This window comes from Carassius carassius, chromosome 31, assembly GCF_963082965.1.
Source record: "Carassius carassius chromosome 31, fCarCar2.1, whole genome shotgun sequence".
Classification (NCBI taxonomy): Eukaryota; Metazoa; Chordata; class Actinopteri; order Cypriniformes; family Cyprinidae; genus Carassius; species Carassius carassius.
Genome location: NC_081785.1, coordinates 16,226,812 through 16,241,754, shown reverse-complemented (window position 1 = coordinate 16,241,754; position 14,943 = coordinate 16,226,812). Strand labels below are relative to the sequence as shown.

Here is a 14,943-nt window from a genome sequence, read left to right as displayed (position 1 = left end):
ATGAATTCAAAGTCTGACCTGTGTTTATAGCTTTATTGGCAACTGCACATACTGCTGAATGATTCTGATGTCTGCTTATTTCTCAGAAAGGAATGATTTAGTTATTTTCTGCTTGAAACAATCATTCTGTATCACAATTTCAAACTTTACAGTATAATACTGTACATTTCAATAAATAATCTAAAAAGTATTTAATCACCACAGCATTTCTATGTACAGACTTCAGAATTTATTGTTGAATACAATGTGAATAAACTAAGCGTGAAGAATTAAGTACTACTGGCAACACCACCCCTCTTTTTGTTGACTATGCATGATAGGTTTGCTGGGAAGAAAGTATATTAAAAACAATCCCCTATCCACTCATCCAATTAAAACCCCCTCACTGGTCCTTTTTCTGATGCTCTTTGTTTATGACGTTTTTGAAGAGGGTGAGAAGGGGTTTCTGACTGCGCTCCTCCCAGGACTTCATGAAGCTTGCCAGTAGGCGGGCTGCTCCAGCGGAAATGGTTCATTTTGTAGGAGCCGTCTTTCTTCCCCTGCTGGTTTAAATCACTCTCCTTTTGAGGATAGTTGACCTTGTTGGTGGCCAGCTCTCGCCTCATCTCGGCTGGGAGAATCTCAGCAGATTCCTCCTCCACGCCGTTTGCGTACACCTTGATAGGCCGCCGCTTGCGACCCACTGGCTTTCCCCAACGGAAATGCTCCATGGAATAAGAGCGCTTGTGATCGTGCCGAGGGCTGGACTCAGGGTCCATTTGCTCAGCAGGAGCGAGGGCAGCAGGGGACAGGGGTGCGAAGACCTCGGTTTGCTCGAGTTCAGAGGGAGGCTGCAAATGGCTTTCTCCTGGGTAGACTGGGGTTTCATCTCTCAGATCAGACCTGCATACCTGTATGCAGTTCTTAGGAAGAGCAAAAGAAGAAGCTAGAGAGTTTTACATTTTCTACTTACATTTTCTATTTACAAAACAATTGTTGTGGTGTTGCTGTGCCCATTTTTCAAAACCAGACTGTATTTACTAGAACTTTTCTGTCATGCCTTCATCAGCATTAGTTAAATGCAAAAAGACAAAACAGAGAAGCTATTGAAAAGGCACCTACCTATCATGTTGTGTTTTTTATTTTAACCTTTTCTTTAGTGTGTAATATAATTGCAAATTATCTGCAAAGTTACACAGCACAAAGTCCACACCAAATGGAGTTAATTTCTCCAACAGAAAACACGAGCAACAAAAAACGAAATGTTTGGTCAGTCCTGCTATTATTTCTGTGACTACCGCAACACGTTTAAAACATTTGCATAATGCCTGCCAAATGGCTGCTTTGGTCTGTCTTCGAACACCAGTTGGGTAAGTGAATTTGCCACTTCACGGAGATTTATATATTTTTAGAGGCAGAGGGTGAAAAGATGCTGCAACACTTTACAGTATCAGGAAAAAAAATTTTTTGAAATAATGTGAGCCTCCCAAAAAGCATCACAAGCTCGTAAATTAGCAAAATATGGGCATGTAGTGACAAGGCCAAAAAACAAGCTAAGCATTATAACTGAAAAATAAACTGGCAAATGGTGGAATTGTTCATAAAATGGTCAATATGAAGACATAGAACATACCAAATGCAAACAAACTGAAAAGAAAAACAGCAGAAAATTTGAAAAAATAAAACTAAGACGAAACTTTTACATGCGGCCACAGTTGCATAGGTTACATCACACTGTGCTCTGCTTGTAAATTATTGACAAAGGTGACTTAACCAAAATGTTAAATGAATGATCTTTTTTTCTCCATACTAGCTGATGTACCAGAAACCCTTCAGGTAAACAAAATGCATTTTTGTTTCATTAGTGGCTTCTGGCACATTGCTAGATGGTTGCTTGCGTGTTTGGAGAGATTACACACTGACCCAAGTCAAAAAAGTCCAATCAAGAGTCTCTGTGTTGTTGATGTCCCCCTTTTTAGATACAAGTCTCTCTAATGTCTAATGTAAAGCCTTTTTTGCCCTCTTCTATATTTTGTTTGGCCACAATCATTAATCTGATCACTTAGTAAAAATCAACCTCTTCTCCGCAAGCCACATGAATTGAGTCATCATTCTGGGTTGTGGTTCAAATCCGTAATCCTAAACAATTAGCAATCATAGTAGTGACGCTTGTCTCACTATTAATCAATAAGACGTGTTTATTTGAATTTGAATTTAAGAGATAACTTGCAAATTGAGCTAAAAGAACTAACATTAGAAAATAAGCAGTCATTTGTGCAAGTAATATTGTAACTCACCAAGATGTTCTCGTCAGTTGTGAGGTCTCTGCAGTGGGCGTTCTCCCAACACTGAGCTCTGACTTCAGACCCACCCGCACACAGAACAGCCAGAGCCAAGAGCCAAGCAGGACACAACATCCTCACTCCCCTCACCATATCTGACAGAACACAATGGCTCATGTCAATATTAATAACATAGCAATAATCATATTTATGCACACTCAATCACATTTAATGCATGCATAGTTATGCAAAGCATTATTTCATTGCATGTCATAATTATAAGAACAAAGAAAATATTGTGATTTGAATGCATGTTTGTGAAATAACACACACACAAAAACTGTATATATGAATGATTAAACAAATAAATAAATAAATGTAAAGCTGAACCTCGCTGGATGAATTTCTTACCCACCTGTTGTGCAGAAAGAAGTCAGCCAACCAAGGTTCTACTCTCTGAGGATCTCTGATCTGTCTGGTTATGTGTGTGTTTGCTTGTCTCTGATGTCTGAAACCCTCATCTAGTTTTCTTTTATAAGCTACCTGTGCGTCAATTCCTCAAGGCCACCAAACTCTGTCATTTTTAATGGGTGGTGCAGGTAGGAAACCCGGTGCATCATCAATGATATGGATGAGTAATCCATCAAAGAGTGTCAGTCAACAGTGAAAAGTCAGTTGTGACTGAGTGTGGGATTAGGATTAGATTTTCACCCAGGTGTCAGTCTTATCAAATCATGATGGTCTTTCTCATTATGTTTAAGGGCATACGTGTCAGTTTACATGACTTAGGTGATTAAAGGTTTAACTCACTTCAAAAAAGCTTTAATTAAATTAAGGATTATGGGGCATGTTTTTGTGTATGCTAGGGCACATAGGTGCTAAACTTGTGTTGAAATGAATTGGAAGGTGAGGGATTTGAACAAGGAAGCCATCTGGGTACAGTTTTAAGGTTTGTGTTGTAGAAGTAGAACAAAAGCTCATAATACAAAATGACCATGTTTTGATAGGATTGAATGCCAGTAACAGATAAGGTTGAGCAGAAAATGCATTGCTGCATTGCAGTACCTTTGTCAAAGTTAAATATTCTTCATAGAGAGAAAATAATACTACTACTAATAATAATAAATAAATAAAAATATACAGCAATAAATAGATGCCTTACACTTTGTGTGAGATAAAAAAAAAGTTTTTTTTTTTTTTGTGGTGAGGAGATTCCAGGGGGAACTACACTTTAAAAAAGTAAAAGAGATCTGATCACCAACAACAACAGTTTTTTTTTTTTTTTTTTTTTTTACCAAACTTTGTATAGGCCTAAAGATAATTCTCATTATATTTAAATCTAAATCTAATTTGCATATTATAGTGTTTTTGGGGAACGTAATGAAAAAAGAAGTGTAATAAGGGGAGTAATAATTGACAAAATGTTCATAATAATATTTCATAGGAATATTGAAATATAATTTATTTCCCTATTAATTTGTTGTGTCTCCCAAAATGCGTTATAAACATGCTTTTAGACCCGGTGTCCTCATATGAGGACATGTATGAAATCAACATCCTGTTTTGTAACATTTTGATTTGAAACCCCATAACATTTTCCTGAGATGTTGATTTATGACACACAGGTAAAAAATTAGTCAGATTTAAATGATAGTTACAAAATATTATCATATTTCCATAAGATTATCACTAAATTAATATCAGACATTTTTGAAGACAGATGATAGGAAGTGGTCATGGTGAAACATCCAAACATTTAGAATCTCTGAAAAGCCCTGAATGTGCTCTATACAGGACATCAAAACAGTGGCATGTATAATCTCAGAGAAATTCACTAAAATACAATGTCATCATATGAGGATACAGGGTCTCAGGAGGTAAAAAAAAAAGGGTGACGTATAAGAGTGGAGGAAGGTGCACACTATGGGACTATGTTCTATGCAGGAGAAGAAACCTGAATGAGATCAAAGACTCAAAGGTGGTGGCAGGGGATTGTGTAGCTAAACAGCATATGATGGTGGTTTGTAGGATAACTTTGAAGGTGAAGAGGAGGAAGAGATTGAGGGCTCAACTCAAGGATAAGGATAAAATGGTGGAAGTTGATGGAGGAAGACTTGCTTGAAATTCAGGGAGGAGGTGAGACAGGAACTCAGTGGCGGTGAAGAGTTAACGAATGACTGGGTGACCACTGCAGAAGTGGTGAGGGAGACAGCTAGGTAGGTACTTGGTATAACATCTGGACAGAGGAAGGAAGACAAAGAGGCTTGGTGGTGGAATGAAGAAGAACAGGAAAGCATCTGGAGAAAGAAGTTGGCAAAAAAGAATTGGGATAATCAGAGAGATGAAGAAAGTAGGCAGAAGTACAAGGAGATGTGGTGCAAAGCTTAGGAAGAGGTGGCAAAGGCTAAAGAAATAGCGTATGACAAGCTGAATTAGTAGTTGGAAACCGAGGAAGGGTTAAATGACCTATACTGATTGGACAGACAGAGAGATAGAGGTGGGAAGGATGTGCTGCGGGTTAGGGTGATAAAGGATGTAATTGGAAATGTGCTGACAAGTGAGGAGATGGTGTTTAGAAGGTGGATGGAGTATTTAGAGGAACTGATGAATGTAGAAAATGAAAGAGAGAGAAGGTTGGATGATGTGGAAATAGTGAATCAGGAAGTACAGGGGATTGGTGAGGATGAAGTGAGGGCAGCTATGAAAAAGATGAGGAGTGGAAAGGTGATTGCTCCAGACGAGAGATCAGTGTAGGCATGGAGATGCTTAGGAGAGATGGCAATGAAGTTTTTAACCAGGTTAACCTTAGTATAATCTTGGAAACTGAGAGCATGCCTGAAGAGCGGAGAAGAAGAGTACTGGCAGCTAATTTGCAAGAACAAAGGAGATGTGCAGAGCTTCAGTAACTACAGGGGTATAAAGTTGATCAACCACACCATGAAGTTATGGTAAAGAGTAGTGAAAGCTAGACTGAGAGGAGAGGTGATGATCTGTGAGCAGCAGTATCGATTCATGCCAGGAAAGAGCACCGTGGATGCAGTGTTTGCTCTGAGAGCGTTGTTGGAGAAGTAGAAGGCCAGAAAGAGCTGCATTGCATGTTTGTGAATTAAGAGAAAGCTTATGACAAGAGAGGAGTTATGGTACTGTATTAGGTCAGGACTGGCAGAGAAGTATGTGAGAGTGGTCCAGGATATGTTTGAGGACAGTGTGACAGTGGTGAGGTGTGCAGTAGCAATGGCAGACTGGTTCAAGGTGAAGTTGGGATTGCATCAAGTTTCTGCTCTTAGCCCTTTCTTGTTTGCAATGGTGATGGACAGGTTGACAGATGGGATCAGACAGGAACACCCATGGACTATGATGCTCGTGGATGATAGTAGTGAGTTTGGAGAGTTGGAGGTATGCACTGGAGAGAAGGGGATTGAAAGACAGTAGGAGCAAGACAGAGTACATATGCATTAATGAGAGAGAGGGCAGCAGAACTGAACGGTTGCAAGGAGCAGAAGTGGTGAAGGAGCAGGAGTTTAAATATTTGGGGTCAGTTGTCCAAAGTAACAGAGAGTGTGGTAGAGAAGTAAAGAACTGAGTGCAATCAGGGTGAAGTGGGAGGAGGAAAGTGTGAGGAGTGATTTGCAACAGAAGGGTACCTGCAAGAGTAAAAGAGGATGTTTACAAGACAGTAGTGACACCAGTTAAGTTGTATGGCTTGGAGGTGGTGGCACTGACAAAAAGACAGGAGAAGGAGCTGGAGGTGGCAGAGTTGAAGATGCTGCGATTTTTTTTTGGGAGTGACAAGAATGGACAGGATCAGAAATAAGCATATAAGAGGGACCGCACAGGTAGGAAGATTTGTAGACAAAGTGAGGGAGGCGAGATTAAGATTTGGAAATGTGCAGAGGAGGGATGCAGTGTATGTCGGGAGAAGAATGTTGAAGATAGAGTCACCGGGCATGAGAAATGGAAGACCAAAGAGGAGGTTCATGGATGTGGTGATGGAGGACATGACAGGACACAGGTTGGTGTGACAGAGGAAGATGCAGAGGACAGAGCAAAATGGAGACAGATGATCCGCTGTAGTGACCCCTAAATGGGAGAAGCTGAAAGAGGAAATAGAAGATTTATAATCGTTCCATTTCACTATGCAACATGTACAGTCATGGCCAAAATGGCAGTGACATACATTTTGTGTTTTGCAAAGTCTGCTGCTTAAGCTGTTCTGGTGTTCATTCACATTGTTTCTAGATAATTGTCTAGAGTGATGCATTTTAAATAATTGATAAAAGCTTCTTTGGCCAAAAAATTAACTTTTCACAAATAAGTAAATAAATACAAAAATTGACTAATCATATCAGCATCACATGTGAAAGTGTGAATGAGTAATACTCAGGTGAAATCACTATCATACTGATTAGATTTGTTAGAGCAGACTGATTGTTATAAAAGGAGGAAAGAAATTGTAATTGTGCTTGTAATCATTGTGTTCTTGTTAGCAATGGTTACCTCCAAAGAAACATGAGCAGCCATAATCGCTTTGCATCAAAATGGCCTCACATGCGAGGAAATTGCTACAAAGATTATTGCACCTGAAAGAGCCATTTACCGGATCATCAAGAACTTCAAGGAGAGAGGTTGGACTGCAGTGAAGCAATCTTCAGGGTGTCCCAGAATGTCCAGCAAGTGCCAGGACAACCTCCTCCTAAGGAGTCAGCCATGTAATCGTATCACCAGCAGTGCAGAGCTTGCTCGGGAATGGTTGGTGTAAGAGCATCTGCACGCACAGTGAGGCCAAGACTTTTGGACAAGGCCAGGTGTCAAGAAGGGCAGCAAAGAAGCCACTACTCTCCACGAAAATCCCAAAGAGAACCTGTGGTCTAAAGAAAGTGGTCATGTCAATTATAAAATCATACATTTGGACACAATATGATGTTTAATTTAAGGGAAAAGTCACATCCAATTAGTAAGCTGTAATCATATCTCTATTTTATCTTTATTTTTTATTTTATATTTGCCTGTCTCTTTACAGGCTATTCACCCACATTGCACAGTGAATGTAATCCTATTAGAAAAGATTTAGAGGATAAGATGTCTGTCAACCCATAGTGACACTGTTAATAGCGCAGCATTTCCTACTAAAAGTGAGTGAGGATGAAGGGGAAAGGATGATATACTTTCTTGCAACATTCACAAAGACAAAAGGATTTGCCTGCCTAGTAAAAGGTAACTTTATGTATCTCATTTGTTAATTTACCTTTTCATTCAATTAAATACATTTGTATTTGCTATTTTATTTTAACCTTTGGAATTACAGGATTTATTATGCACATTCTTGATGTGTGCATCTGTTAAGTTGCATCTGTTTTCCTTGAATGTCCTCTAAATGCACTTGTAAGGCAAAACTTTTGATGAATATGATTGTGTTAACCTTGACAAAGAAGTTGTAATAAACATCTAGAAATGTTCTAGTTTATCAATAAAACATCAACAATTTTTCTTCACACCATTAATACATGTGAGTGTTTGTTTATTTATTTTTACAAATATTATGTTTTGGGAGAGTCATACTACAGTTTTGCAATCTGAACTTACCATAAAAAGGCTAAATTATTTGATATGTTAAGAAACTTATTGATATTGTCATAAGGGCTCCAGAGGTCCTCTCTTTCACATGACAAATATTAATAGGATTTATTATTATGATTATTATTATTATTAAGAAATAATAGTAAAAACTATGGCGAACTACAATAATGTGTTTCTTTTAAAGATACTTTTTAAATAATGTTAATGAAAAAAAAATGATCTGACATTTTTGACATTAAGCCCCACAAAAAAATGTCAAAATGAATTTGAATTCAGAAATCTACTGTTTAGTGAAGACGTGCATGAACTACATTTTTTTAAATCTACTGAATAAATTAAACAGTGTTGTGTCATAGACCCATCAATTCTATTATTTCTTTGTGCAGGATGCTGGGTGGCAATTTGTTGAAGATTTTTGGCAAATGTCAACCCAATCAGCTTCCTCCATCTCATTTACATCCCATCTGCCCTGGAGAGATCTAGTGACAGCATTAAACCATGAGGAAATAAGCTTTGCCAATCTAAGGACCCAAACAGGTTTCAGGGTCTGATGAGGATTTCACTCTCTAGTCCTTACTTCTTCTGGAGAACTTCAGTCTATTGTAGAATGGTATCACTGCTGTACGCTTTGTTACTCTGGGCAGCATGGGCTCAGTTTCCTGTTGTCAAAACCAAAGAGGCTGTTGAAGAGTCTAAAACCACACACAAAACAGACACTTCTCAGACTAACACACATCGAGTTAGCAGCAGCTTAATGCAGTGTGGTGAATACAGCAATGAAGTGATGCCAAACGGACAATGTCGTTTAATAGCCACATTACCTCAGCTGGAGGAGCAGAGGTGTCCGGACATGTTCCGCTGTACCGATGAAGTCTCCTACTGGCTGCGTGAGAACGAAGAGCGCAAGCAGCAAATGCAGGACCTGAAAGAGACCATTTCAGAGCTTCAAGAAGAACTGAGGAATCACAAGCATCGCATCAAAGTGCTGGAGCTGCAGGTAAGAGTTGTCCATCTAATTTTTCCAGTAAGAGCATGCGCAGCCATTTTTAAATTGAAAGGGTCTGGTGTCATATGGTTCCAGCTATTTTTAGCTGTACAAAATAACTCATTTTGCTGCTTGATAATCCAAACTGCTGGGTCTTAACATATTATTTGAATGTTATTATCTTAATTATGGACACAGTGGTTAATAATGTAAACAGCTTTTTCGTGTAGACAATGAGTGTTGCAATATATCGTCTTTTATAGCATCTCATGCATGAAACAGCATTTTAAATTTATTCTAATAACATGAAAACATTTGCATAAAGCACATTTTTACATTCCGCTGTGATGCTTTTCCATTGTTTTTCTATGTAAACATACAAGGGCGCCATAACGTGGGGGGGTTGGGGGTGTTTAATATTAGGACAATTCCCAGGGCCTGGCGAGGGAGAGTGGGCCCAGAACATGATTTTTACAGAGGGGGACCTCCCTCCCTAATCCGGAGTCAATATGCTGTTCAGGGGGCCCAGAGACCATAGTGGCGCCCTTGCAATACTATGTTAGACAGACGTGCTTGACCTTTGCTCTGGAAGATTTGCAGTATCTTGTTTATCACATTAAGTTCTAAAAATGTAGCACACACCAAAATGTATGGGATAATGGCTAACAGGACATGAAAAATTGTTTTTACTGACATAATGGCCTGGCAGCATCTCATCTGAACATAGTTCATTATTGTTTTACTGAAGCTTCTCGTCATCTGTAGCTTGTACGCGCTAGTTTGACTAGCACCTGGCACTGAGGTGAAGTTGGACTACGCATCTGAAAAGTCTCCCATTTGATGTGGCCATATAAATACGTTCTGTGTCTAAATAAATGCAATTCTTGTCAAGAAAAAAAAAACAGAAGCTGCATTTGTGGGTGGGGTAGCCAACCCTAGCTCTACCCCTGCATTAACTGCGTTAAATATTTGTAACACATTGAACTGGAAAAAAGAATTGCATGCGTTAATACGTTAATTTTGACAGCGCTATATATATATATATATATATATATATATATATATATATATATATATATATATTTATGTGTGTGTGTGTGTGTGTGTATACAATAAGATTTTTTATGGAGTGCAAAGTTGTGAGGTACTGAAGCAGAGACCAGCTTGATGGCTTTAAATACAATACGATACAGTCAGATACAGTCGGATGGTTGAATTAATTTCTGACATGCTTTACAAATTAATTTTTTCATTGTTTATTTAGTAGGCGAAGTCTTTTTTCTTTATAGCACACATTACATATTAACAGGTGTGCTGCAGCTCTGCCTTATACAGGAACCTAGAGACGGATGTTGAAGTAGTGCACTGTTTCTGTACTAATGCCTTCTTAACCCTGATCAGTTACTGGATTAGAGCTGGAACCTGTCCCATAGACACATAGTAGCAAGTCCATTGCCAACAATGCTTTACATCCATGTACAACTAAAAATATGTAGCCTATGACCTGTTACTTATATATGAATTGGCAACACCAAACAATGTAGTTTCTTTTCAATTATCTAGTGCCTCGTAAGATTGCAACACAAAGATTCAATATAATAACAGAGGTTATTATTTTCTAAGGTAAGGTATCTTCTGTCATCATTCTTTCATTAACAAAGTTGAAATAACATTTACAAAGTATCTACAAAGTATCTACTATGTTGGGTTCTTTACTCAAGTAGCCTAACTAATTGCTTGTACTCTTACTTATTACCTCATTCAAGCACAAGTCATACATTTTACTACCTACAATTTCATTTAGAACTTTTCAGTACATTTAGAACGCACATATTTCTCAGGTCATCATGACGTAAACATCTTTTTATAATATATATATATATATATATATATATATATATATATATATATATACACTGTATAAATGTGAGATTGTGTGTATTTGCAAGCACTGCTTAAACTGCATGTGCTCTTAATTTATCCAAGCAAAAGGCCAATTTTTATTGTGACTTAAACATGATTATATTTTATATATTGAGAGAGAGAGAGAGAAAGAGAGAGAGAGAGAGAGAGAGAAAGAGAGAGAGATTTTGTGTATTTGTTATTTACTTTTTACTGAGCTAACAAGTAAATGAAATCATGATCCAGTGAATCAATTTCATATAAATAAAGTTCCAGAAATCCAGAGCATCTTTTGTCTTTAAAGTTTAAAGAAAGTTCACTTTTTTTGAAAGTATGTTTAATATGCAAGCTTTTGGCTGCACACTTTTTGAATTCGATGCATGTTTTCTGTTAACTTTTTAAACCCGTGTGAATAATATTGTTTTGTTGGGTCACTTTCAAATCCCTAAATGAACTGTGTGACCGGATTAAGCTAATCTGTGTTAGTTTTCCATTTGTTTTCCTGTTTGCAAATATTAGATGAACTGTGTCCTCAAAGTGCACTTCGCTTTGAATTGCTGAATGTTGTTTTCCTGTGCTGGCAGCGTGAGGAGAAATATGGAATGAACTCGTCTTTAGAGCATCGCTTCCACATGCTGCAGGAGTTCAATGAAGAGGCCAATGCACTGCTGCACATCCACGGATCACTCATCTATGACATGCAAAGACAGATTCGCAACCTCACTATGATAGTAGAGCGTGTGAGGCGCAATCCTGGCTGTATGATCAATATCATCCGCACAAGCCCGCTCCTCGGCGCTCAGGATACCCTTCACCCAGGTCAGCATGACTAGGTACTTAAGATTTTGAAAGTGGTTATTGATCTTTAAAGGGATAGTTCACTCAAAATTGAAAATTGTGTCATCATTTATTCACCCTGATGTCATTCCAACCCTGTATGACTTTTGTTTTTTGTCAATCAAATGAAAGTCAAAACAACACTGAACCCCACTGACTTTCATTATATGGACGGAAAGAATAAAAAAACAGACTAAGACATTTTTTTTAAATCTTCATTGGGTGAGTAAATGATGACTGAGGTGTAATTGAACTACTGCTAATTAAAATGTATAACTCAAATGAGGAAAAATAATACTACAAAGTCATAAGCATCTCAGAACTCATACTGATATATTTTTAACAATAGCTTGATTTGATTAAATATTTGTTTCCTCAGAGGTTCAGCATGTACGAAACTGTCCAATAGACTGTGCATCCCTGTTCTACAATGGAGTCCATAGATCTGGGATTTTTACTGTTGTCCCTTCAATAGGATCCACTCCCGTAGAAGTTTATTGTGATATGGAGACCCAAGGTTTGCATTTTTGTGTTTATAGACAGGAAGTTTGGGTTAAATTAGGAGCATTAGTGGATGTTAGTTGGGATTAAAGAATCATTCTTTGGACCAGGAGGTGGATGGACCATGTTTCAGCGTCGACAGGATGGAAAGGTCAATTTCAACCGCAAATGGACAGAATATAGGGATGGCTTCGGAGATCTGCGTGCAGAATTCTGGCTAGGAAATGACCATATCCACGGTATCTCCAGCCAGGGAGAGTATTCCCTCCGCATTGACCTCGAGGACTGGAATGGCAAGCACAAACACGCACTGTACCAGAACTTCTGGTAAACATTTGGAAAGATTAAGTTCTTAGAATATTTCATTTTTTGTTTTCAGTATACTGTAATAAAATAATATTTCTGTAATATTTAATTGTATTAATACATTTCAATTCATAAATATTTTAATAATACAAATATTTAATAAAAAACAATAATATACTGTATTCATATTAAAATGTCTGACATATATACATTTAATACAGTAGTGTTAAATTACATTATATATAAAACATAGCAAATACTAAATATACATACAAATATTAATTATTTAAATATTAAATATTAATATTAAATTAATGCAGGTTTGATTTTTTTTTCTTTTTTCTGAACCTGGTCCAAAATGAAGCATCATATTGTTTTCATCTCTTAAATGTTCTTATGAGAAAATCCACTACAGATGCTCCAAAATTAAAGGAATATTGCACCCAAAAAATGAAAATATGCTGTAATTTTAATCACCCTCAGGCCATCCAAGACAGACAAGTTTTTCTCTTCATCAGAACAGATAAAGTTGCTCACCAGTAGATTTTCTGGGTGCTGTCAGAATAAATTGTTTAAAGTCATCTTAACGATGTATTTTTTTATTACAAACATGCAGCTTCTCACTTCACAAGACTTTAATAAATGGACTGGAGTTATGTGAATTACTTGTGGATTATTGTGATGCTTCATTCTGACGGCACCCATTCACTGCAGAGAATCTATTAGTGAGCAAGTGATGTAAAGCTAAATTTCTCCAGATCTGTTCAGATGAAAAAGAAAAAAACTCATCTACATCATGATTGGACTGCATTTTTCTAATTCACTCAAGCATAAATGATTGCTTTGGCAGGATTGAGAACGAGGACAACCTCTATCGTCTCCATGTATCGGGATTCAGTGGTACGGTTGAGGACTCGTTTGGCTGGTACCATGACAAGCAAAGCTTCAGCACTCCAGACACAGGTGACGTCTGTGCTGAGATATCTCACGGAGGCTGGTGGTACCATCAGTGCTTCTTCGCCAACCTCAATGGAGTGTATTATAAGGTCTTAAACAGATGAAGGAAAAATGAAACAATTCCAAGATATAAAATATGAGCCCAACCATCTTAACTGTGTCCTATGTTTATCTTGACCACCAGGGGGGGCGTTACTCTGCCAAAGGGATGAATCTTCTGGGGCCTGATGGGATTGTGTGGTACTCTTGGAAGGACTCAGATTACTACTCCTTGAAGAAGGTGAGCATGATGATCCGCCCACGGACCTACAGACCACGCCTCTCCCCATGACAGCCCACTTTAGGACCTGTGTAAAACAATACTGCAGTGACATCATCAGGTCATTGTTGATTCTCTGTGACTAAGCAATTACGTAAACTGTGGTTAAAGGGAAAGTCTCATCTGGACTCGTTTTGGTCAAACTTGTCTAATAATCTTGGTCTTTGACATACTGATGCATTCTATGAATTGTAACTAATATAATCAAATTATTAAACAGCATGCATTATTAGGTTATAATGGATAATTTTTTAACTTTAACAAAAACAATTATTTTGGATAATCATTATTAAATAGAAATAATTCATCACTTGATATAATTTTGATACATACTGTATACTTTGTTTAATGTTAATTGATGTTACTGTTACACTTCATTGGTTAGAAATACTCAGAGGTGTTTTTTAAGATTAAGTTTTTAAAGAAGTCCTGTGACCAGTTGCAACAAAACCCTTAAAGGGGTAGTTTACCCCAAAATGAAATTTTCCAAACCTGCATGAGTTTACTTCGTCTGTTAAATACAAAAAAGACACTTTGAAGAACATGGGTAATCAAAGAGTAGCCATTAGTAAATACAAGTCTTAAGGGGTTTGTTGCAGCCAGTCTCTGTATTTCATGAGAACATTTGCTATCCTATTTGACATGGCACATGCAAATATGTTTGCTGTTTAAGCCTCAGTGATTTTGTGTAATTTAGAGGCAACAGGTGCTCAAACAATCCCCAAATGTACAGCCTTTTAATGCCTAAATTTATGTTTCACAACATTGTTTACATTTTGTTACTACTTTGAGAATTTATAAAAATTGAAATCTTTCCAAGTTCTACCTCTCTGCTATAAGTTTCAGACTACTTCACCATGAGATAAACATATCTGCACCATCCATAAAGACTCTTTGTGCCTATCACACACTAACAGGACGGGTGGAACGGACCAGCGAATGAAAGTGGCACTGGACTAAAAGAGGTTTTGAGGGGCATCACATGATTTGATGATTGTTTGCATTACAAAGTCCCAGACGAAATAAGGGACTCCTTATTGTCAAAACATGGAAAATGTCTAAACTAAAGCTGCCTCATGTTTAAGGGAAGGGAATAGTTTTGGAGAAGAAAGTGTTTCTTTGCTTGAGGTCACGCTCACATGAACCCTCACGCACACTGAGGTCATCATGTTCATTTCCTCTTCCTTTCTAAGGTCAAATATTTATTTTCTCTTTCAAAGAGAAAAAACTGACCCTAAACTAGCATAAATACTGGATAATTTTACCATTTTCTCAAAAAGGTTATTTTTGTGCTCTTA

The 14,943-nt window shown here is 37.6% G+C and overlaps 1 protein-coding gene and 1 pseudogene across 3 annotated transcripts; one reads left to right on the top strand and one right to left on the bottom strand.

The window, feature by feature from the left end:
- Window positions 1-14: 14 nt before the first annotated feature.
- LOC132111659 (pro-opiomelanocortin-2-like) lies at window positions 15-2,880 on the bottom strand (annotated as a pseudogene).
- On the top strand, window positions 1,107-14,205 carry LOC132111657 (fibroleukin). 3 transcript variants are annotated; one of them, XM_059519167.1, is made up of 8 exons: window positions 1,107-1,349; window positions 7,282-7,475; window positions 8,225-8,835; window positions 11,310-11,544; window positions 11,942-12,079; window positions 12,174-12,390; window positions 13,220-13,415; window positions 13,511-14,205. In XM_059519167.1, the coding sequence occupies exons 3-8, from the start codon at window positions 8,389-8,391 to the stop codon at window positions 13,655-13,657; spliced, it is 1,380 nt and encodes a 459-aa protein (XP_059375150.1). In that variant the 5' UTR covers window positions 1,107-1,349; window positions 7,282-7,475; window positions 8,225-8,388; the 3' UTR covers window positions 13,658-14,205. The 3 variants fall into 3 exon arrangements, with proteins under 3 accessions (XP_059375150.1, XP_059375152.1, XP_059375149.1); XM_059519169.1 differs by lacking the exon at window positions 7,282-7,475; XM_059519166.1 differs by lacking the exon at window positions 1,107-1,349 and having other exon boundaries at window positions 7,079-7,475.
- Window positions 14,206-14,943: the final 738 nt, after the last annotated feature.

Bases quoted from the DNA above. Each gene is read 5' to 3' on its own strand.
- LOC132111657 (XM_059519169.1), top strand. From the start codon at position 8,389: ATGAGGATTTCACTCTCTAGTCCTTACTTCTTCTGGAGAACTTCAGTC. The intron at 8,836-11,309 runs GTAAGAGTTGTC...CTGTGCTGGCAG, and splicing joins TCAAAGTGCTGGAGCTGCAG to CGTGAGGAGAAATATGGAAT. The intron at 11,545-11,941 runs GTCAGCATGACT...TTGTTTCCTCAG, and splicing joins TCAGGATACCCTTCACCCAG to AGGTTCAGCATGTACGAAAC.